Below are 26375 nucleotides of genomic sequence, written 5' to 3'. Positions count from 1 at the left end.
AGAGCTAGAAATAATAGAATGGCTCCATAATATACTAAAGAATACCACTGTAAAACAAATTTACAACATTGATATACCAGACTCTCTACTGACTAGAGATATCCCGTTACAATCAGGAGGAAAATAAGAATCACTGGAAATATCTGTCAAATAGAAGCTTCAGACCTTTCCAAAACTACCTCTTCACCTGTTTGCCCCCTTGACTTTCTCCTATTCGGGGCTCAGACAAGAGTGAAGCAAGTAAGGCCCCTGAAGTGCAGAATTGAAGGACATACTTACTCTTGGGGTTATGAAAGTTCTTGTGTGACCCTGAGAGTGAGCACCTCCCTCCCTTAAAAGTCTCACTTGTCTCACCCTAGTTTCAGTCCTGCACGTATTCCTTCTCTCTTGTAAATTCTACTAGCTCTTCTCCTGACGAGCTAAAGTCAGCCATTTGTAGAAAGTCAGCTAGTCTTTAGAATTTTAGATCCTTCAAGAAGAATTAAACAGTAGTCCCCTATGATTCATGTGTTTCTGAATTTTCCAACTTCTCCCATCGACTAAATCCTATTGAAGCCTTCCCACCTTAACTGCTCTCTTTCCAAAGAAATCAAATTAACAGATTTCTCTGTAGGTAATCCTCAAAGACCAGATCCCTTTATATTCACAACATATGTGAGAAAGTTAGTAGTTGAGAAATTAGTTTTCATATATATCTTATAATATATATTATTTTAGGGTCTCATACAAAACTTTTATTTTAATAATTTATTGCCAATTACTTGTTCTCTTCAGTTCAGAAATTTTAAAGAGTAAAATAAGGGGCTGGGCACAGTGGTTCATGCCTGTAATCCCAACCCTTTGGGAGGCCGAGGTGGGCAGATCACCTGAGGTCAGGAGTTCAAGACCAGCCTGGCCAACATGGCGAAACCCCCATCTCTAATAAAAATACAAAAATTAGCTGGACATAGTGGCACGCAACTGTAATCCCAGCTACTCGAGAGGCTGAGGCACAAGAATCACTTGAACCCCAGAAGCAGAGGCTGCAGTGAGCTGAGATAGTGCCACTGCACTCCAGCCTGCATGACAGAGGAAGTCTCTGTCTCAAAAATAAAAAAAAATAAAAAAAGAGTAAAATAAGATAATATATGATATATGCAGAAAATATTTTGAAAGTGAGACTATTCTATAAATATCAACTATTATTAATTAGTATTTCCTTTTTATCAAAATGTACTTATGCATATGGTCATTTACATGTTATTAGAATGGGACATATCACAAGAGGAAAAAGCTATTTTCAAAGTAATATGGAAACTTAATATATAGAACTTTGGAAAAGCTGCTGAGTAGTATTATGATGCCTTTACTTTGCATAATTCTACAGATGCCATATCCTAAACCTATGTCCTATCTTCCTATGTGTTTAAGCAAATCAAAACTGACAGTGAACAGACCTTTTTAATATGTCTCATGATATTTTATTCTAGAAGAGGCAAGTTCTTGCTATGGAATATGTTTCTCAAATGCATCTGAGGCTTTTCATATTTAATGTTGCATCTCTAGATCGTTTTTCAGATAAATTCATCTCATCATGAAATAATTTTCCTGCAACTATTGTGTATAGGACCAAGATACTACACACATAAATAAATATACAAGATACTACACACATAAATAACTTGCAGTGAAGGATACAAGATTTTAAAAATATAATAATACTAAATTAAGGTAAATACAATCATATATATATATATATCAGTAAACGTCTGCCTAAATATCACTGACTTTTAGAAAGTATTTCTAGCCGGGTGCAGTGGCTCATGCCTGTAATCCCAGCACTTTGGGAGGCTGAGGCGGGCAGATCACAAGGTCAGGAGTTGAAGACCAGCCTGGCCAATATGGTGAAACCCCATCTCTACTAAACAATAGAAAAAAATTAGCCAGGCATGGTGGTGGGCGCCTGTAATCCCAGCTACTCAGGAGTCTGAGGCAGAAGAATTGCTTGAACCCAGGAGGCGGAGATTACAGTGAGCCGAGACTGCACCACTGTACTCCAGACTGGGCAACAGAGCAAGACTCTAACAACAACAACAACAAAAAGTATTTCTAACTATGGTGTTGATCAACATGTATTGAGTAATCTTTCCAAAGTTTTTCCTAGTGAACGGCTGATTGCACTACTTACCTAATTGCATCATTGGTCTCTGAAACGACTCTGAGGTACTCTTTCAAATAATAATAATTAAAGAGGTATTTCCGAACCCTATAACCTCGCCATCGTCTCTGAATCTATTAAAGTAAATAAAGAGATAAAATACGCCAGTAAATACTTTCATTAAAAAATGTAATAGCGCTTCAAAATTAACGTAATTATGGCCGATAACTCCTATCAAATAAAGTCTTAGGCTTTTCCATTAATATAACAGTATATTAGCTGTAAATATAGGTTCTGCTAATAAATTTATTATAAAATTTTATAAAAATAAACATAATTATAGGCTATTATAATTTACTTTAAATTATTTATAATTATTTCACAGAATACTAAACTATGGAAAGATTTATAAAAATTTGCTTTATAAATTCTACCATTTCCACTTCCTGAGCAAATGGACTTTTTTTTTCATAACCAACTCACTTTAAGATTGTATTTGGTCTCATTGAAATACACATTTAGTTTTTGTATTTTGTCTCATTAATGGGCTTCTTAAATTCAGTGGTATCAAAATATTTAAACAAATTCTTGTATCTTAATTATGACATTTTAATACTTCCTTAACAATAGCAACAATAACTAACATTTATTGAATTATTATGTGCCAGGCGTTAATCTAAGGGTTTTTGCTTACACTTATGTATTTAATCTTTAGAATACTACTATGACATAAATACTCATTACCTCATTTACAGATGTGGAAACAGTTAAAAAGAGAGGTTACACAATTTTCCTATAATTATATAGATATTAGGATGAATCTAGGAATCAAATTTCAAGTTAGGGCTTCAGAGAGCCCACTCTCATAACCATTGCCATGTAGAACTGGGAAAAAAGAGAACTGTGATTTTCAATAAAAGAACATTTTTATTGAAATTATCTGCTTCTTCCATCTTTTACTTCAGTGCTGACATTCAAATAGTTTTATTTTTACTAGAACATATCATCAAAGTAGGGTGTGTGTGTGTTTTTTTTTTTTTTTTTTTTTTTTTGGATGAGAGGAATGTTAGGGGTCTGAGAGACCATACCTAAGTCAGCTTCTAGATATCTTATACAACCCCAGGAACCATGAGAATCAGTCACTGTCCTTAAGTCCTATCTTTGTTAATATAAACATTTTTGCTATATTTTCTAATACCCCCATTTGAAAAACTCAAATAAAGTAATATATGATATTAATTAGGAAAAAACAGCTTAATTATTTAAAGGATTAAGGAAAAAGAAATAGCACATATTGAAAAATATTAACTTAGTCTCGCATAAAGATTTAGCATCATTCTCCCTAAAATTTTCCAACAGTTTAAATATCTATATGAATGACTCACGTATCCTAAACGATTCTCTTTTCAGATATGAAGTCTTACCAACTTTAGCACAGTTTGCTACGCTAGGAGAACACACATCTTCCCTAAACTTTTATTTTTTTTAATAGAAAAGGGAAATATGGAGACTAAGCATCAGTCCATTGGGTTTTATCCCCAAAGTCTACTTTCTTTTAGCTAAAAAATATTTAGTATAAAATTTGTATAAGTTGAATATTGGATCAATAAAAAGTAAACTGGAAAAATTGTTTATTTAAATTCTGATTCTTTATTTTTCTCTCTTTTAAAACACAGTCATTTAAAAGGTCATTTATAATCTTTTTTTTTTTTTTTTTTTTTTTTTTTTTTTTTTGAGACGGAGTCTGGCTCTGTCGCCCAGGCTGGAGTGCAGTGGCCGGATCTCAGCTCACTGCAAGCTCCACCTCCTGGGCTTACGCCATTCTCCTGCCTCAGCCTCCCGAGTAGCTGGGACTACAGGCGCCCGCCACCTCGCCCAGCTAGTTTTTTTTTGTATTTTTTAGTAGAGACGGGGTTTCACCATGTTAGCCAGGACGGTCTCGATCTCCTGACCTCGTGATCCGCCCGTCTCGGCCTCCCAAAGTGCTGGGATTACAGGCTTGAGCCACCGCGCCCGGCCAAAAGGTCATTTATAATCATTTTGCAATTTAAGATATTAAACATGGCTGGGCATGGTGACTCATGCCTGTAATCCCAGCACTTTGGGAGGCCAAGGTGGGCAGATCACAAGGTCAGGAGTTCGAGACCAGCCTGGCCAATATGGTGAAACCCCATCTCTACTAAAAATACAGAACTTAGCTGGGCATGGTGGCATGCACCTGTAGTCCCAGCTACTCGGGAGGCTGAGGCAGAAGAATCGCTTGAATCGGGGAGGCGCAGGTTGCAGTGAGCCGAGATTGTGCCACTGAACTCCAGCGTGGGTGACAAAGTGAGACCCCGTCTCAAAAGAAAAAAAAAAGATATTAAACATGACGATTATAAGGTAGTGTTTTTGTCAGACTCCCAGTATGAGAATTACTAAAGTAACTGAAAATATGCAAAACAGCTTGTAAGAACAAATAAATCAGAGACAATAACTTTATTTTAATTAATTATTTTATTTATTTTTTTGAGACGGAGTCTTGCTCTGTCGCCAGGCTGGAGTGCAGTGGCATGATCTTGGCTCACTGTAACCTCCAACTCCCTGGTTCAAGCGATTTTCTTGTCTTAGCCTCACGAGTAGCTGGGATTACAGGCATGCGCCACCATGCCCAGTTAATTTTTGTATTTTTAGTAGAGACGGGGTTTCACCATGTTGGCCAGGATGGTCTCGATCTCCTGACCTCATGATCCACCCAAGGTGCTGGGATTACCAGGCGTGAGTCACCGCGCCTGGCCTTTTTTTTTTTTTTTTCAATGGAGTCTTGCTCTGTCACCAAGTCTGGAGTACAGTGGCATGACCTCGGTTCACTGCAACCTCTGTCTCCTGGGTTCAAACGATTATCCTGACTTAGCCTCCGGAGTAGCTTGGACTACAGGCATGTGCCACCATGCCCAGCTAATTTTTGTAATTTTAATAGAGGCAGGGTTTCACCATGTTGGTCAGGCTGGTCTTGAACTCCTGATCTTAAGCAATCCTTCCGCCTCAGCCTCCCAAAGTGCTGGGATTACAGGTGTGAGCCACCACACCCAGCCAACAATAACTTTAGAAAGTGAAAACAGTAGTATAGCAAACTAATGTAACAAACGTATTCAAAGTGTCTTTTGAAATACTTCTCAAATGATCTTATTTGCAAGATCAATTCTTTAAATTTAAAAAAATTCTAAAATTATATACTCAATTTAGAAGCTCTCCCTAATTTTACCAATATTATATTATGACTGAGAAGGAAAAAGAAGGAATTGACAGAACCACTTTCCTAATGAAAAAGAAGAATCAATTGGAATATTATATATATATATATATATATATATATATAAATCATACATGCAAATAAGTGCATATTTTCCTAGCTTATCTAATTTGATCATTATAGCATCATTCTGAGGTGGAGATTATTATTAGCCTCATTTGAGAGAAGAGGGAATTGATGTTTAGAGAGGTTAACTAATTGCCTAAGGTCTTATAGCTGGTTGGATGGCTTCAAATGTTTCAGCATACTTTTACTGCATATATAGTAACAATTTTATTAATGAAGGGAACACTTGTAAATACATGTACTTACAGGAAATCCATCATCAGCAATAGAAGTTATTCAAGTTGCATAGGAAAATATTAAGATATCAAATAGTATTAAGGGAGGGGCTACCTATCACATTAAAATATCATTAAATTACAAATAAAATAAGATTAAATGTGCCAGAAAACACAAAAGATGCATGTTGGCATACTGTGAGGAAGGAAGAAGGATGGGGGGTTATGATTTGGTTATATCAGAGAAGTGGATATTCCCATTTCTAAGAAAGAGATGTTAAAGGAAAAAAACTGAAATTGGCTGAAAGATTTGTATTCAAATAAGAAAAGTTTCTTGTAATTAAAACAGAAAAAAATGCAACAACATGGGCTCTTTCCTTCTCCAAACCCAGCAACTACTGGAAACAGCACCAACCATATCTAGAGAGACTACAACTGGTATGCTTTCAGAAAACATTCTATTGTCCTAACACCCTACGCATCTCTCCAAAGGCTGGCTAAAATTCCTCTCCAAGATAATTCCTTTTATTCAAAATTGGATATTAAAGAATGTAATAAGTAAGTGATGGTTAAGGTAACAAATTAAAATTCATCCACACTTAAGTATAATCAATCAGTCTTTAAGTGGCTTTCTTAGAGATGAGTGGATAAAAAGATCTGGAGGAAACAGCATTTGAGTGGGTGAAGAAGCTGCCATCAGTGAAATGAAGGATCTAAAATTTATTGAGCTCCATGAATGTGCCAGGTATTATGCTAACTGCTTTTATTCTCACAATATCCTTGTGAACAGGGCATGATCTCCATGTTAAAAATGAAGAACCTGAGGTTAAGTAATTTGCTCAGGGTCACATAACCAGTAAAACAGTAAATGGAAAGTCAGAATACAAACCCAGGTTTGTCTTACTTCAAAGCCCACTCTTTCCACTAAAACACCTTACATATATATTGTATAAAGAGAGAGAGTATATGCGTGTTCTTTAGTTTAAAATATGGTATTTTCTTATACTTTAGGGAGACTAGTTTAACTAATAGCTAACTGATATTGTAAAATACAATATAGATGAGACTGTACTATATTTGCTATTATAGAAACAAATGACATCTTAAATTTTGCCTAAATATTCTGTTAATATTCCAGTACTAGTAAATACACTTTTAATTTTTTTAAATGTACTTTCAAGCAGCAAGATGATTTTTTATAACATTTCTTCTTAATTTCAAGGTAAATGGGTTATGACTTCAAAAAAAAAAAAGAAAAATGACTTGTATTCATGTCCTTCAAAGTAATTAGCAACTTTCAAAAGTGATTGGTATAAAACAATTATTGTCATTGATCAGCTCTGAATAGATAATTTTCAACAAAGTCATTGTGTGCTCAGCAGATTACAGCTTGTTAACGGGCAAGTTCTAAATGACCTCTTAAGCTAGTCAAATCAATGATGCATATTCCTCATTAAGTAACATCAAAATGTAAGTGGTCTTATAAATAATGTTTATTTTAAGCACTAAAACAAATGGCAAAACCTTGATATATTAAAAACCATCTGCCATAGAAAAGATTTTCCCTCCACTGGGTTTACTTTTATTCCTGAAAATCTATAGTAACCTTAACGACACTAAAAGAAAAAATGTCTTCTCTCTTAACGTGGAAAATGAAGACATGGGGCTGGGAGCGGTGGCTCATGCCTGTAATCCCAGCGCTTTGGGAGGCTGAGGTGGGCGGATCACGAGGTCAGAAGTTTGAGACCAGCCTGGCCAACATGGTGAAACCCCGTCTCAACTAAAAATACAAAAAATTAGCTGGGTGTGGTGGCAGGAACTTGTAATCCCAGCTACTCAGGAGGCTGAGGCAGGAGAGTCGCTTGAACCTGGGAGGTAGAGGTTGCAGTGAGCCGAGATCGCACCACTGCACTCCAGCCTGGGTAACAGAGTGAGACTCCATCTCAAGAAAAAAAAAAGAAAAAAGAAAAAGAAAAATGAAGGCAGGGAAAACAAATTCCTTGATGATAGCTCACCCAGTATTAATGCTCTAAATGCATATGAGAGCACAGAAGTAGAACTCAGTTATCCATAATTATACTTTCATTAGAATGCTCAACATTCTAAAAAAAGACTGTACAGTGAGCACAGAAATGCGGGTTTACTAAATCTTCAAAGACTAGGAATGTAAAAAGTAGTAATATAACCCAAGTTTTCATTCTAGGTATCACTGCATTGTCTTGTCACAACCATTAATATTTATACATAAAATATTATCATATGAAAATACAGTTTCACACATATAGGACATATATGTGAAAATCTTAACTAGATATTTTTAGCAAAAGATTCTGGATAATTATTAAATGTGCAGTTTCTTCTCTTTAATATTCTGTTTCCCCACTCTCACTGGCCTTATACATTCCTTTCTCTACAAATCTATTTAATCATTTCACAATGATATTGGTACTAGAAGTAGAAGGAGGGAGGAAGAAATATACTTTTACATGAGAATGGAACATTAAAATATCTATTCCATCATCAGGTAAAAGTTTGTTGTTGTCCAGATGGCCCCTTCTTTTCTTCCCAAGGCTGATATTTTGGGATACCTTTTTTTGTATAAATAAAACTGTTATTCATTCTGTATGCCCAGAACCATAACATAATGTCTAGCATATAAAAGATCTTCCATATCCTTTTTCTGGATCAATTTACTTATCTATCTCTAACTATGCAATCTTGGGGTCATTATTCTAATACAAATGCTTACTTCCTAGTATTATAAACATGAAAGTAGTATTATAAGTACTTTAAGGGATTGAGATTAATCTTTATATATCTGACACATATTTAATCATTTTAAGTAAAGCCACCATATAATCTTTTCTAACTTTTTTTTTGTATTTTAGACACAAGTGGGAAACAAAAGAAAATGATTATTTGATATATATCAAGTTAGATTAATTTTTATAAATTAAAATTTTTATTATATATAGAGAAAGCTCTAAGGGGAAATAAGCCAATAAAGTGATGTTATTTGGCAAATTTGTTGTTTAAATGACCTTTGTTCCACTGTTTCTCCTGTTACTATTGCTTCTGTTTCCCTAAATATGAGCATTTCAATCTGAAAAAAATTGTTTGGGGGCACTATAATCAAGTCAAATAATTTAAAATAATAAAGAATCATTGAAACTGCAGATTCCAGTGGAATTTCACTAAGTAAGTATAGGTGATTGATCAATAACTGGTACGGGGATTTCAGGGAAAAAGGAATTTTACTTGAAACAATTAATTACATCTGCAGTTCTTTAACACTGTAAGCTTTTGATTATTACCATTTTTTTCATTCCTCATAGATCTTTGAAACTAAGATAAAAACATAAGACGGAATTCATTTTATAAGAGAGATCTCTAAGATGCTGCATACCAGCACCTCCTGAAATTTGCATTCATATGATATTGCTCCAGTTGTTCTAGGGCAGACAGGCAAAGGAAGACTCAAGATGTATGACATGATACAAAGGAGGCTTTTCAAAGTCATTAAAAGGAATAAATATTTCCCATAAAGTTTACCTTTGTTACATTCCAAGGTCTGTGACAGATTATATGTCCCCATTATGTTTAGTTTATTGAAGACTACTATACTCTAAACATTAATTTAGAAACAAAAGTTGACTTTTTCAGTCCTAATAACAATTTTGTGATTGTTCCTAATGTTTTAAAAATGTTAGAGTCCCTTTTCTTTTCCATTGATGCTTCAGGGCCCAAAACAGGCATGGCAGAGGTATAAATGAAACTAAACACAGACTTTTAAATTTCAAAAATCTGTGTAATCTACACCTTGGACTTCAACCAGCAAAGAAATGATGAATTCTCTTTGTTATCATTTGTTACATCCTACACAAAAATCCATTTAAAATTGGAGCAGGAAGGGTGTTTCATCTAGGCTTATGATGGATGACAAATCCTGAAGCTGGCAATAGGAATGGGGGAGGCCACAGCCTGAATAGTCTTTTAGATGGTGAGGTTTTTTGTCATGGGCCATCTAATTCTGTCTACAAGGGGAAGCATGTGACACTGCATTGGAATGCCTCAACTTACTCCTTAGCTAATTGTCACTTAATTTAGAATTCCCACATGAAATGTACTACCAATAAGGATGCTCATGAATTATCAGGCCACAAGGTCAGTTTTCCAAGAAAACAGGGTATGAGTAATGAAATGTCTCTAAGAGCTCAGTCTAGGTCAGTATAGTTGTTCTCTTCCATATTTTCAGAAAAAGAGGATTGGAAGTAAAGCCAAGATTACAAGTGACCAGCAATGACAGAAATGTGAGTGCCAGACCTCTTGGGTTCAATGTCTGACACTATGACTTACTAGCTGTGTGATTTGGGGCAAGATACCTTTCTGTGATTCCCTTTCCTCATCTTTTAAGTTGTAATCTTAATGATACCTATACCTCAGAGAATTGGTTATGATGATTACAGAGAATAGTTAAAATATTTAAAATACTTAGAATGGTGCCTGGAAAGTATTAACTGCTGTACAATTGTTAACTCATTATTATTATTTATCAGTGCTTCTAACCTACCAAGATTTGGCAATACATGACATAGCAATCTTTTTCTTGCCTAGCTTCAGAGATCCATTTTGTTTTTCAAAAATTAGCAGCCACAATAATTTACTCACAATTGAACTCTTTGTAGGATACTACAAGACAATGAACATTTCATATCAGAAACTGATGTCAAAAGTATGAATTGCACACTAAAACAAAGTTGAAGTGCACAGATTAGCAATTTGTCTTTCGAATTTACGAACATTAGTGTAAACTTTATTAAAGGAATAACTATGTTTCAGGAGAATTGCAGGGCATTCAGTTGAAAACTGAATTTCAGTGTTATATCCCACGTAGGAAAAAATAAGTCTAATGTTCCCCCTACACTCTAACAAACTGTAATCTCACTCTTGGAACATTACTAATCTACTCTCCATCCTCCTTCTCTACAAAGCTCAACATACCCATATAATTGTGGCAGGAGTCAGACAAATGCCTCAGCAGATAGGAGTGGTCCCAGTGAAACCCCACCTTTAAGCCAAAACAGTCGGAAGGCTGAAAGACCAGACTGCAGGTTCCAGATAAAACCCGCGACCCAGAGTGAGAACTTCTGTTCTTGTTTGCCTGCCCTTTCCTACTTGGTTCTTTCTCAATAATGTTTTTTACCCACTCAGCTATTGCCTTTTCCAATACTACCTACAGCTCCCTGCTCCCTTATCCTGTGCCTATAAAAATGCCAGACTCAGTCACACTGGGGGAGATGACCCAACTTCAGGTGAGAGAACACCTTTGGGCAGCTGCTCCACATCATAGGAAGCAATGGTGGGGCCAAACCAGCCCCAGAGCTGCAGGCCAGAGCAGAGCAAGGGACTGACCCAGCTGTTAATACACCACCATCCATCCAGCTGCAGATGGCAGAACTAAAGGAGCTGATTAGCATATTGTAACACCCCTTCTGGGGCTTTGGGTTGTGGGCACCTCTGCTTGGGCTCCACTGCATTCCCCTTGGACAATACACCTAGTCTAGCCACAAGCCCTGCATGGAGCCTGCCCCTGTGCTGGTGTTGAGAATGGCTGGACAGACCCTGCACTCACTTGCTCACACACACTCTCCGGCCAGGGACTGAGCGTGCAGTCACAGCAGCCAGTGGCTGGAGCACATGCCAGGCACAGCCAGGCAGGCCAAGTCGATGAGGCACCTCCTGCTATAATCCCTGCAAAAGGACCAAGAAAAATCCTGCATCACAAATCAAAGGAGCATTGATCTAGAAGAGGGCAAAAATAAAATAAGAAGTCCTTAGAAAGAGAGAGAACCAAGGAAACAGAATCCACTGAAGTCTGGCCAGAGCTCAGTCTGACTTAAGTTCAGAATCTGGGGAGTTACCTTTTTTAAATCCTTGCTTCCTCACTGTCAGTCAGTTTGACTACAGTACACTGACTGTATAGCTGGTGGTATGCCCCAGCTATAGCTGTTTATTCTCAGGGAATAAGTTTCAGAATCTGGAGTCATTCTATTGGAAAAATAGAGACATCAGCAACAAAGTTGAGGCTGAATGCATGTAATCTTGGTCTTGGGTTATTTTCCCCCTACAAATGTAAGAACTGGGTATAAGATATATGTCGTTTGTATGACAGACTTCTTCCTGGATGGGGTCAGCCAATCAGCAAAAGCCATAAGCAAGAGAAAACACTAAATATTGAAAACTATGAATCAAGGTAATGGGAAAAAGGGACAAGAAATAGACCTTAGGATGGAAAAAATAATTCCACTAAACTCTACTACCTGGGGATATTTTTAAATGAGTTTTCCCCACATAAGTAATTCCTACCCTCATCTTTATAATATTGTCAGAAACCGGACTCTCTAAGCCCAGTATTTGGAGGGCTAAGATGACACCCAAGTGTTCACTATATAGAAAATGGAGGGTCAGTTTTATACAAGGCTGTCAGAAGATATACAATTGTACATCTAGATGGTAGAGGGAGAGAAATGACTTGTGCAACTGAATCAGCTCATGGCATTTGCATAAGATACTAACAGCTGTTCAAAGAAAGACAACTGAAAATAAAAGTTGGGGGCCAAATTTAAATAAGATCCACAATGGAGTAGAAAAGACGCTGGAAGAAAAGCAGAACTCTAACTGGAGTAAAGTCAAATTGAAGACTAAAAAGGAAATAAAGTGTCACAGAGAAACAGGAGGAATAGGGCCCCAGGAGCTAAGATAAAAATTTACTGAACAATTTATTGCTATATTAATTGACTGTCACTGGCCTAGCAGCAAATCAGCAACAGGGGTTTTGTAAAGGCATACTGTAGGTTCTGACAGCAGCTTATATCATAGCAAACCTCCTTCAAATCGGTATGCATTATGACACTTCAGCAAAATCCTGAATCTCGTGAAGTCGTCCATTTACATATGAACTGCGCAAACTGAATTTTACCTTAGCAAGTCCAGTTTATCTACATCATTATAGTATAGTCAGATAATCAAAAAAGGTTTAAAGATCCCCCAGCAAAGGCTTAAATAGTTTGCAACAAACGCGCTTTGAAACTTAGAAAAAAATGTGTTAAAGTAAAGGACATTTTTTACTCCTTGTTTAGGAAGAATGGGCCAGCATTCAGCATTCATTGATTTATTCAGGGATATTTATTTAACCACCTACTATAAGCCAAGCATTGAAGATACAAAGATGAAGAAGAAAGGATCTGGGCCTCAAGAGACTTACAGTGTGTAGGGGGGCAGGAGGTGTTGGGGTGGAGACAGGCATGTAAATTAGTAAGAATAATAAAATGTTACAGGTTCTATAACAGAAGTATGTCGATGGTAAAACAGGAACATAAAAAAGGAAAGTGATGAATTCTGCAGGGGTAGGGGCATCATAAAGTCTTTAGAGAAAAGGTGACCCTTTAAAACTAAATGCAGCAAATCAGGATATTAATATATATTACATAAAAGAAAATCACATACATATAATTTGTTCGTCATTACAAAAGAGTGGTATCTATTTAGGGATGGATAGACTATAAATACATTTGTAAAACTCCTGCCATTTCAGAAATGCTCCACTAGCCTCTTTGACAATTAAATACATTTTAGTTGTCATGGTAGCAATCAATAGCCAAATATATATAACTTACAATAGGCTTTGTTCATAAGGAAAATTAAGACAAAAGTTTTGTTCTTATATGTTGTTCATGAAGGTGTTATTCATAATTTGGGTACCTATATATCTGTCTGGATATTATTGGCCATATAGATATTTGGTAGATATCTGTTACCCTTAGAGATTCTTTCTTTTGAACACTCGCCATTCATGTTTAAATCACTTCTAATTTTGAACTAAGTTACCGGGTAGCTTATGAACTGAAAAAGCAGATTTGTATGTATTAGAAATAAAACTTCAGCTACTGGTATCCAGTTAGGATTGTAATCTTCAGATGTACACAATACAAAGGTATCTGGGCCACATATTGGTTTCTTCGGCCACTCACTCTTCCAAGTAGCAGAATTTTAAGGGCGGCATCTCGCAAAAATCCACTTACAAATAAATTGGTTGGAGTCCACTGATGGATTCAGTTCTGGTCACTGGTCACTTGGATCAACCAATGCTATACACTTATCATTGTTATGAAATCATTTATGGTCTTTATGCCAGTGAGCCTCATTCCTGATTCCTTAACTTAGGAACATGAAGTAGCACATAGTCTACTACTAGGTTAACCCATCTCAAACCTCTGAAGAGTGACTTTGAACTTCTTTGTTAGAGAAATGTCTCTATTAGAAATTTCCCATAGTAATATTTATGTGCTCCACACAGCCTCGCAGAAATTCCTGAGTGTCATTAAGTGGACTGTTCCAACCTCCAGGTAAATGCTAAGTCTTCCCTCCCCTCACTTTAATCACTACTGCATTCCCACCCTTACTCTGATATCCCAAAATATTGTGTCAGAGAGAAAAGGCAATAAGAAGAGGATAGGAGTGGACAGGAGAGGTGGGGAGGGGAGCAGAGGGAAGCATAAGAGAATGGAAGGGGATGGGAAAAAGGATCCAGAATTACAAGGGAGAGACTTTATTTGAAAGGAGTATTGCAAGAGGAAGTGTGAGGGTGACTACTGCAATCTTCAGAGGCAGACTACTGCAATAGGGAGAGCACTTTGACCACAAGATTTACAAGCAAGTCAAGAGTAAGGCACAACAAATTTTTCCTTTCTAGGAAGGTAAAACAAGGCTAGAAGGAATCTAAGGTGGAGAAGTGGGATAAAAGGGTGGCATGATTGAGTAGTAGATCAGAGAATCTTTTATTCTAAAGTCAGTCTATTATCAGGAGAGGACGTTAAGATGTTACATGCTGGCCAAGGCTCAGGGATGTAGAGGAGGGAGAGAAGCTAAATCACAGATTGGTTAACAGACATTTTGTTCCAATTGATCACTAAGAACAAGCAATTCAGCTAATCATTTGTGAGGTAAAGAATGGAAATTTGGAGGGAATGCACCTGGCCTTGTCATAGGTAAAAAAGTGGAGCATCCCTGTATATATCTAATTGATACAAGGGAAGAGTAACTTTTTTCTTTTTCTATTATTATTATTATTATTATTAATTATTTTGCAGTAAGCTGTTTCTAAAACAGAAAAGAGTGTGGGGATTTCTTTTTCTTTTATTTTTTTTCTGAGACGGATTCTTGCTCTATCACCCAGACTGGAGTGCAGTGGTGGGATCTCGGCTCACTGCAACTTCCGCCTCCCGTGCTCAAGGGATTCTCCGCCTCAGTCTCCTGAGTAGCTGAGACTACAGGCGCCCACCATCATGCCTAGCTAATTTTTGTATTTTTAGTAGACATGGGGTTTCACCATGTTGGCCAGGCTGGCCTCGAACTCCTGACCTCAGGTGATCCAACTGCCTTGGCCTCCCAAAGTGCTGGGATTATAGGTGTGAGCCACCACACCCAGCCAGGTATGGGGATTTCTTAACCTTTGTTGTTTTCCAGTATCACAAGACTCAGGTAAAATTCAACCTTGTCCATTGACATTAATCAAAGATAAATTGACATTGGATGATGCTATTGGAAAATTGAGCTTTCAGTATATGCTGGAATAAGTAAAAAACTGCCTTCTGAGGGACTTGTATTGATGTGAATTTCTTATCATATGTTTAGTCTAGGAAAAAGAAATATTAATAAGTAAGACCAGAACTCAATATGAAGGTCTGTGGTAAAATAATACACAAAAGTATGCACCTTTCTAACCCTATCTTCTGTGCTTCTCCCTAGTAGCACAGAAGAGAGGAAGAATATTCTTCTACAATCTCCCCTGGTGACCAGTGGAGATAGCTAAATGGTCATTAACTGCTTTAGGTTCTCAGTCATCTATGACTTTTTACTTTGGAGACACATCTGACATGAAGTAAGCAGAAAATAATCAATGGTGTTTTAGTCTCTGAGGTTAGGTTTATAGCAAAGCGGTACAAAATCTCTGAAATCCCCAGTCCAAAGTATTCCCATTAAAAGAAAAATTGTTTTCCTATATGAATATTACTGAGAAAGGTAAATAGCCCATTGCAGCTAGAGTATCTGCCTCTGGCTCAAGAGAAGCAGCAGGAAGATCTACTTCTTCCTTTTATATTTTTCCTCAAACTCCAGGAGAGCAAGCAGAGAGGAGGATGAAGAAATACTAGAGTGAGCCGGCTAGACTACCAGCACACTCACCTGAAAAGGAAAGAGCCTCTTTCTAAAGAAAAATACATAGTCAAAATAATGTTATCTTACCCACTATGGTTCACCCCAGCACTTTCTGAAAGAATTTTACTACCGTGCCTCACTCAAAATAAAATCCATTGTTTGCAGAAGAACTAACAGATTAATGAAAAAGAATATAAGGCAACATAGAGTTTAAGGACACTAATGAAATTCACTTAAGAAATTTCTCCATTTATAATGGCTTAGCAATTAAATTATTATCATATTGTCTGAAACAAAAGAAATAATATTTTTGTTGTGTCCATTCCCAAGATCAGTACAGAAACCCAGTTCAAGCTCCATAATTGCTAAATTCAGTTTTCTATTAGGAAAATAACACAGTAAAAATGAATACAGAAATGATAGAAATAAAACTTCTAAGCTGGAAACTGACTTCGTTACTGTTAAATCATATAAATAATTTCTAATTGATTTGTATTGGGCAGGAATCTTATATTCCAGAACCATGTTCATCTATTTATCACAATGTATTCTATATGACATATGGAAACTAATACATTGCTTCATTAATATTTAAGTCTTTCTCTAGTTATGGCTCAGAGATATTTAACATTCTAAAACATAAGCATTTATAATTACATGTTTTACATTTTACTCTAATTTTTAATACTGCCAAGATTATTTAGCATAACTAACTTTTTAACTACATACTCTTTCTCTCTTTACCATTAGCATATCAATCAAATTTGCATTATTCTGCTTTGCTCATTTTATTAAAAGCGAATTCAGGGCACAATTGACTTTTCATTTGTTTAACAAGTGAAGAAATATTTACCCTGACAGCCATTGCATTGTAGAGATTCATCATCATAGTATAATATGCTACCTGTGAATCAAGAAAAAAAGATGGCATACATTTCAGTTACACAAAGACAGTGCAGCCTATTTTTACATATAAAAGATAAGAATCTTTATACATAATACATAATAAGAGTTCTAGCCTTAGAAAAATGAAATCAAACGTTGTATTGAAGAGATAGGCTTCCTAATACATAATGCAAGCTTAACCAGAAAAATCTATGGTAGTCAAACTAGGAGCTAATGGAGATATATGATCATAAAATGCTCTCCGCTGAGTTTGATAATCAATGGTGCTCTACTGAGAATAGAATAACAAAGCAGAAATATTCACAAGTGCTGGTGACATGTAGTATTGTATGATTTATTCACTGGGGTTCTTTTAGCCAAAACTCACAGAAACATAAAAGGAATTCATATTTCAAGACGTCTGGTTTAATGAAAAATTCAAAGAAATGCTGTCTTCAGTCGAAATCGTTCAAGGATATGGATGCAGTGATGGAGCAAAATTGTGCCTTCCAACCATCTATGCAAAATGTTATGTACTTAGCTGCCTCCTGAGTAATCCTTGGGAATTTTGTTTCATTTAATATTCATTTTAACACCATAAAATCATAAATACAATGATATCATGTTACAGCAAATCCCTTGGTATGGTGAAGACTTCCTGAAGTGTTGGTTTCTCTCCAGTAAAGACACATCTATATATTAATACACAAATTTCTGTTACAGTAAATCATTCAACAATGTAGCTTATTTCAATGAAAATATTATTTAAACAAAGCTTCCCCATCTGTTCTATCTTTTAATTAAAAATATAAAATTAATATAATTCATGACTGTACAATAAACAATAAAAGCAATGAGATACATATTTTTAACATGATATACAACTTTATCCATTTTTATTCAACCGAAATTTATTCACTATAACTTGAGCCCAGGTAATAATTGTTATGTTTCAGGCAAAAATCAGAAAAAAGTGCCTTAACTCTTTATAAAGGGGCTTTCTGCCCCGTGACAAACAGAAATTCATATAAAAGGGTTTCACTGTAATTAGTGTTGTTTGAATTGCCCGGTCTGATCCAAAGCAAATTGTCTGTGGAGAGCAGCAGGGCTGGATTATTTATCAACTGTCTGAGCAATTAAGAAACAGTTGGCTGCAATATGTTATTTACAAATGAACACAACAATGTTTCTTCATTTTAAATTCTATTTCTTCATGATTGTAAGCAAGGCATAATTGGTGTTTGAGGTGATTTAAAATATTTATTTTAATACTGTATTTCTTGACATCACATTGAAGCAGACATTGCTGTTAAACATTTCTATAAAGAAGAAATACTTTGGATATTATATATTTCCAAAAGTTTGGGTTCAGAAAAAGATGTTTCTTGTCTTTATCATATCATTGTTTAGTTAACAGTAGAGTGTATGTGTGAGCTTTTGAGCCACAGACCTGTGTTCAATTCCTAGCTTTGCTTTTAACAGCTGTGTGGACTTGAACAACTTACTGAAAGTCTCTCAGTCTTGATTTCTGTTCTTAGAAAATTGGTCATTATATGCTTCATTGAGTTGTCGTGAAGAGTAAAATGAGATAAAGTATCTAAGGTGCTCAGGACACAGTTAATAGTCATCATGAAAGGGATTATCAGTAGTGCTCATGTTACACATTTTTTAGTTAAAAGTATGTAATTTAACTATAAGTAAAATTCCAGGCCGGGCCTGGTGGCTCATGTCTGTTACCCCAGCACTTTGGGAGGCCGAGGCAGGCGAATCACGAGGTCAGGAGTTCGAGACCAGCCTGGCCAACATGGCAAAACCCCGTCTCTACTAAAAATACAAAAAATTAGCTGGGCATAGTGGCAGGCGCCTGTAATCCCAGCTACTCAGGAGGCTGAGGCAGGAGAATCGCTTGAACTCGGGAGGCGGAGGTTGCAGTGAACCAAGATTGAACCACTGCATTCTGACATTGTGACAGAGTGAGACTCTGTCTCAAAAAAAAAAAAAAAAGTAAAATTCCAAAAAGTATAAAGGGCTCAATTTTATTATGAACTAACAGGAAAAAGAGATTCAGATTTTGAACTAAAGAATTCTGAATCCTGTAGTTAAGAGGTGAGAAAGCACTTTGATTCTCATATAACATTCTTAATTAATTGATTAAGAATGATACCACTAATCGATACCACATTTATTCTCAATTGTCTAGCCCAGATGCTTTAGAAAGTACTGAAAGAAGCATATGCAACACAGTATTTTATTATTCCACTTACATGAGGTACTAGAATAGTCAAATTCATAGAGACAGAAAGTAGAAAGTGGTTACCAGGGATGGGAGGGAAAGGAGAGTTATTATTTAACATGACAAAGTTTCAATTTTGGAAGATGAGAAAGTTCTGGAGATGAACAGTGGTGATGGTTATGTAACAATGTGAATATTCTTAATGCTACTGAATAACACAGTTAAAAATGAAGTGGTAAATTTTATGCTACACATATTTCACCATAATTTTTTAAAAAACTAAAAAAAAATCACATGTGAATGTGAACTGCATTTCCATAAGCTTTCTAAGAGATACATATAAACACTTTAAACTTTCGTAAAATTTTATCTTTGTTTCTATATTCTGAAAATGATGATTATTTATTATATTAACATTAACCCTTTGGATTAATTGAACAGTTAAAATATAACTCATAGAAAGGCTCTAGTTCTTAAAAAATTATTTTCTAGAATTCTGTCTTAAAAGTTTTTTTTTTCTTTCCATGAAATTCGGTGAGGAAAGCATATTATACCTACCAAATGTTAATAACATATCCAAGAATGACAAGCCATTTTAATGTCTCAGCAGGCAATATTCTTACTTATTAATTACCTATTCCTTTATCATCAAGATATCAAGTCTACTTTAAAGGGGAAGATTAAAGATCTGGGGTGAAAATTAAGTACAACAGAAGTAGATTGTTTTATTGGAGTGGAAACATGGTGCTCAATTTTAGATGTTCACCAAATGTTTGTTGAATAAATGAAGAAAAAGAGGGAGGGGAAAAGAACAGGAAAGATTGAGAGCACTGATGTCTTGCATTTACATCAGATAGGATAGGAAGAATTCTTGGGATTAAAAAATAGCATTTGAACATTATCATCCATTTGTTAGCTCTATGTGACCTTTGTCATATTACCTAGCTAAATTTTTAGAAAGCTTCTGAAATTTTTTAGAAGGAATATATTCCTTTTGAAAACATAATTAATTTTCTGACTGGTTGATATACATATGGATCTTTTAGACTGAGCTCTTATTCAGTGGAATTAGACCAGAGAGGTTATACTTATTATTTATAACTGGTGTCCTTTCTGATTTGTTGTCCATGAACTGTGATGAGTGACCCTACTGTACACATGGCTAAGTATTTTGAATGTTATCCTGCCTGTAAGACAAACTTCTGAGAATTCAGTTTCACCATTGGCTATGTTGGTTTTCTATTTTATATTGAGGATTTGATTATTTCATTTTTACCTATCATTTCCAACTAATCCCTGGGCTTTGTCAAATCTTCTTTTCCTGTGACTGAACAACCTACAGTCTTCATACCTGCTTAATATTATGTTTAATCCATTTGGAACACCTCTTCTAGATTACTTTTATAAAGTATTGCTTTTATCAAATCCTTTTTTGAATTTTTAAAATCATAGAATTTCAAGTTTCCAATTGCTTAAAGCAAGGCATCCTAATTGGGCTGACTGATGTAACTAACACACTTGAGTATTTCAGATCACTAGGAGAGAGAGAGAAAGTTACAAGCTAAGGCACATGACACTTAACTTTTTTATTTCTCTAGTGGGATAATGATTACTGATGAGAGTATATCCCGTATTTAAGTTTCTTTTTTCTCTATCAAGTGAATTACAATGGTGGTGGAGGACAAATGAGAACTACTCTCTTACAGGTCAAAGTTATAAGCAAAATTCACCACAATCAGGTGCCAGCTGCTTTTTTTCCAATTATCCCTCCCTATTCCTTTCCCTTAAACCTCAATCTGATCAAATTACTGCACATTTTTTTCTTCTCCACTTTAATATTCATATGACTTTGCTTGCCTGAAGTGTCTTACCATTCCTTTCTTCTGTCCAAATCCTATCTCCCCTGTTATCCTTATAAGCATTTATTTATAGGAGAAACTACCTTTTCTTCTCTACTACAAGTGCTACCAAGTGGAATAAGAAGCTAGCGTTCTCCTAACTCCAAGGGTACTTTCAAACCATGTCAAACCAGTAGGATGAACTCCTTTAAATAAATAAATAAATAAAAGAACCCATTTTTAACCTAAGGTTTTTCAATTTTATTATGCTCTATCCCTTTTTGGTGTTGTTACCCTCCTTTAGGCTTCCGGATCTCACTATCCTCTATCTCTCCTTCTTGCCCTCCCAACCTGCTCCCGCTACGGGGTACAAATATTTTGGGCCAGGCATGGTCGCTTACGCCTTTAATCCCAGCATTCTGGGAGGCTGGGGTGGGCGGATCACTGGAGATCAGGAGTTTAAGACCAGCCTGGCCAACACGGTGAAACCCTGTTTCTACTAAAAATACAAAAAAACAAATTAGCCGGGCGTAGTGGTGGGCACCTGTAATCCCAGCTACTCGGGAGGCTGAGACAGGAGAATTGCTTGAACCTGGGAGGTAGAGGTTGCAGTGAGCGATCACACCACTGCACTCCAGCCTCAGCAACAGAGTGAAACTCCATCTCAAAAAAAGATTTTTGACACCTAAGTTAAAGTTTTATTCTTCATTGTAACTTCTGCCACTATCCCAAGACTTTTCATATTCATGTCAACAGCACATTCAATTCCCTAAGCTTACAATTACCCGGCTTTTCCAGTCCCAATGACCCCCCGTTTCAGTTTAGCCTTATGTTCCCAAAGCATGCTCCAGACTTTGTCAACTATCACCATTCCACCTCTTGTTTTAGACCCAGACTGCAAATTCTTCTCTGTAAAGCCCTGGAGGCTTAATTTCTATTAAAAGACTGTTTCACCTACTCTAAACAGATCTAGTACAGATCTCTTCTTTTCCTCAGTTTTAAAATCCTTCTTCACATATTTTCATGTACAATATACAATAACTGCATTTTTTTGTTATATGAACATACACCATAAGTTATTTAATCTTTCCTTTATTGTTGAGCATTTTGGTTGCAAACTAAGAAAATATGAGCTTCAAGGATGAAATGATTAACCATTTCAAGAGCAAAACATTTAAAGTAATATATATTTATAATAATTTTGAGTAACGTATCTAGATAACACGATGAGATCAACTGGCATCATTTGGTAGATTGAAAAATACAAAAGAAATATATGTATTAAAGTGATAAGAATGAAACCTTTAGAAGCCATGCACAATGGATAACAGATCTGATGAGCCTGAGTTTTTGTTCATTTCCGTATTAGGGCCATCCACATTTCATAATTTTGAGTATAATTATTAAATTAATTTCTAATCAAGTAATTATGAGTATTTTGTGCATATGTTTTGCCTTGTTTGCTGGCAATTGATGACAATTGGTCATTATCAACAGTTCTTTTTTTTTTTTTTTTTTTGAGATGGAGTTTCACTCTCGTCACCCAGACTGGAGTGCAATGGCAAGATCTTGGCTCACTGCAACCTCTGCCTCCCAGGTTCAACTGATTCTCCTGTCTCAGCCTCCTGAGTAGCTGGGATTACAAGTGCGCACCACCATGCCTGGCCAATTTTTGTATTTTTAATAGAGACGGGGTTTCACTATGTTGGCCAGGCTGTTCTCGAACTCCTCACCTCAGGTGATCTGCCCGCGTTGGCCTCCCAAATTGCTGGTATTACAGGCATCAGCCACTGCACCTGGCCTCAACAGTTCATTTTTAAAATACCATCTTTTCCATAAAAAGAATTAATGGCCAATTATATTCTTTCTCCCAGTTACCAGTAATATTATCTTCAAGATTAGGTGAACCAAATCTAAACTTATAATTATGATGAAAATGTGTTGTTAAAGTTTTAAATTAATATTAGTAACTCAGAGTCTTAAGTTGTCCTGTCTTTGGAGTTTAGACCCTAAGGAAAAAAAAAAAAAAATATATATATATATATACACACACACACACATATATATATATGTTTCAGTTTTCTAGTATGACACCAAAAGGTGAAGAATGCTGCCTTATTATCTTATAACTGATTTGGAAGTCCTATAAAGAAAAGTTTCAAAAATATTGGGCATTTTCTCATCTAAAAATAAACGTGTTCATCTAATGAAGAGAAAGAAAAACATCTATGAAAGCAACTATGTCAATCTCTTATCAGTTTTAAAACTAGTGATTGGCATTTTATGCATTTTTGCCAACCATGAAAAGATCAAATTGTTGGCATTTATCATAACAACATACAATGGAATTTGATGATACGTGTAATCTTTTTTCCCATTTAAAGTTAATAAAACTTTAATTGTTCCTCTTTTAAATAATCATATATGAAAACATTGAAAGAAGTGTTATAATGGTAAGCCATGTATGAATACTGGGAACCTTGATTTCATCAATATAATGTTATGTTTATAATTTGGTTAATTTCTCTTTTTTATTGTAAATTAATCTTTGTAATTTTTCTAAATTAAATAGCTCTACCATAGGCTATTAATACATTTCAACAAAAAATTTTAATTAAATTGAGTTTTAATGTGGTTGCCATACATATGTTCTTCACTAGATGATCTTAATTTAAAAACATAACATTGACCTGTCTAGGACTACAGTTATATATCATTATTTTATAACACCTTATATCAAACTAATTATGTACTACAATAGCCTTTATACTTACTTCTCTGCTCTCAGACTATTCAAAAATAGCACATTTGATGTTAAACATAATGTAAATTGGGTAATGATAAAATATAAAAAAGGAAAGCAAATTTAAAAGTATAACAAAATGTGTACAAGCCATCCTATTTAGTTTTTACAGATAAATTCACTCGGGGAACTCTCAAATTGTTAGTGCTCTAAAAGAAGCAAATTAAAGGATATTTCTACATTTTTCTGGTACTATTGTTTAAAAGAATGACTTATTTTTATTTCCCCATTTATGAAACGAATGCGGTAAGGAAGGGGTAAGGAAAAGCTAACTAGAACATTACACAGTTAAAACAAGATGGGTCCCCAAATAGTAGGACTATTTGATTGTACAATGAAATGAACAGGCCACAGTAAAAAACCAAGAGTTCAGCATGCATAAAATGCATGTGCACTGAGCACATGCACCAGGTGACAATAAGTTTGTTACTAATAAAAAGAAGAATCAGAGCACATCCTCAATAATAGGAAAGAATTTTCACAGCTGTGACCCAACAGTTCTGTACCCCTAAGATAGGCAAATTTGGGTTATGTTGCTAGATATAGCAGCATGAAAGTCAATGGAAAGGCCTAAAATGGAAGTTGAAAAGCAGAACAAAAACAACAGTCATACAGGAAGCAAAAAAGAGCCAAACACATCACAAAACAAGACTGGAATAGCTCTATTATTGTGGGTTAATGAAGTCACTGTAGTGCAGAGCACATGACCCTTTAGGACTTGATAAGCTATTTGATGTCACCATGAGAATTATTTAAAAGCCGGATAGAAATATTTTGGTATAGGAGAATTTTGAGGAAAGTTGACTTTCCCCACTAAAGAGATCCTAGAACTTCTATCTTTTCACAGTCCTCTTTCTGCTTCAACTTCACATTTGATACTGTTGACAACTCCAAGTTTCCTATAAGTTTTCTCCCCTGATTCCTGTGATATAATATCACTCTGTTTTCTTGTTTATTCTCATTTTTAATTCCCTTTCCTCTTCCTAAATCCTACCTAATGCATTCCACAAGCCTCAATTCTAAGATACCATTCTGTACTGTTCACATACTTTTTTCATTAGGTAGAAACTCCTGTCATCTTATAACTATGGATCTAGAATTTTATCTCCAGTGCCGACCTTTAATCTAAACTCCCATTCAATAGTTTGGTTTAACAAATATTTGTTGAGTTCTAATTTTGATGTGTGAGAGATTTTGCTGAGTTTGCACCATCGCCTTACAAGATATCACCACATGGAGGTGTACTAACATCATCACAAACTCCAAAAGCTCCAAACATTTTTTTGTAAGCATAACCAAGTAACCCATTCAGAATGTTTCTTATAAACATCCTTGTTTTCATTATCATTATAACTATCAATCAGCTTTGCTGAGATAAAAATACAACTATCACAGTAGGTTGCAAAACAACAAAAATTTATTTCTTACTCACACTGCATGTGAGCTAAGGTTCCCTGTAGCTATGTCCCACATATCTCTTCATCTCAGCCCTAAGGCTGAAGGAGCAAGCTGGATCTAAGGTATGCCATTCTTCTACCAGAGGGAAAGACTGAGAACACTTCTTTAAAGCTTCAGTTTGGGTGTGGCGTATATCCCATCTGCCTACAACACACAGCCAAGCCCCACATCGGTGGGATGGGTATGAATCATCCTTTCTATGAAGAAGGGGAGATGGGATGACTAATTTTGAACAAGAATACAATCCACCCTGGCACATATCGATGTTAATCATCATCTACATTGACCATAGCAAACATCTTCCAACTTGTATCCCTGTGAATCATTTATTTATCCAGTTGGTAAAAATTTCAGTAGGCCTTTTATGTGTCAGTCACTGTGATATTTTTGAGATATAATAAATAGGCTCATCACTGCTACCCAGGAGCTTCCAATCAAATGAGAGAGATGTAAATAAACAAATGTATCAGTGAGACAAATGCCCATATGACAAGCATTTAAGAAGACAAAATTAATATTTTCAGTATTCCTGAATTTTACTTTCTACTAGACTAGGAAAAGTTGATCTTCAAGTAAAGTCTTGAGGGATACGTAGGAAATCAGAGCAATGAGAGGCATGTTAGAGTAAAGAACAGCATTCCAGGCAGAGGGAACAGCATTTGCCAAAAATCTTTAGGTGATAAGGACACTGCATATTTGGGCAATGGCAAGTGGTTGAATATGACTAAAGCATATTTATATAGGTATAGCAAGAAGTGATGTTAGATAAGAAGCAATGGTTAGACCATGGAAGACCTCACATGTCATGTGAAAAAGCAAGGACTTTACATTGTATGCTATGGGAAGGAGGACTACAGGCATGACAGTAAAATGATGCAGTTTAGTTTGGAATCAAGAGACTTTTAAGAGGGAAAGTAAAAATGATTTGATGACCAATAGAAGGTGGGGTAGGGAACAAGAGGTGGTAGAGAGTCTAGGATGACTGTTTCTCTGGGTTCGATTTCTGGTTGAATTGCAGTACTATTTACTTGAAATAAAGGACTATAGGAGGATCCGATTTGGGCCTTCTGAGGGACATCTAGAGAAGACGTTTAGTATTTAGTATGTGGATCTATATAGATAAATATGGATCAGGAGCTGAGAACCCTAGGCACATCATTTAGTCTCCCTAAGTACCAATTTCTTCATCTATAAAACAGATACCACCTGCACATTCTTCTTAACAGAACCATT

The 26375-nt window shown here is 35.8% G+C and overlaps 1 protein-coding gene across 1 annotated transcript in view; it reads right to left on the bottom strand.

Moving 5' to 3' along the window:
- SPATA17 (spermatogenesis associated 17) overlaps window positions 1-26375 on the bottom strand; it is a 229289-nt gene that overhangs the window by 174660 nt on the left and 28254 nt on the right. The window contains exons 4-5 of the mRNA XM_033195162.1: window positions 16779-16829; window positions 2168-2271 (exon numbers count right to left, since the gene is read on the bottom strand). Of these exons, the coding sequence (XP_033051053.1) occupies window positions 2168-2271; window positions 16779-16829 (155 nt within the window). The remainder of the gene's footprint in view (window positions 1-2167; window positions 2272-16778; window positions 16830-26375) is intronic.

This window comes from Trachypithecus francoisi, unplaced genomic scaffold, assembly GCF_009764315.1.
Source record: "Trachypithecus francoisi isolate TF-2019V2 unplaced genomic scaffold, Tfra_2.0 Lachesis_group5, whole genome shotgun sequence".
NCBI classification, from domain to species: Eukaryota; Metazoa; Chordata; class Mammalia; order Primates; family Cercopithecidae; genus Trachypithecus; species Trachypithecus francoisi.
This window is presented reverse-complemented; position numbering and strand designations above follow the sequence as displayed.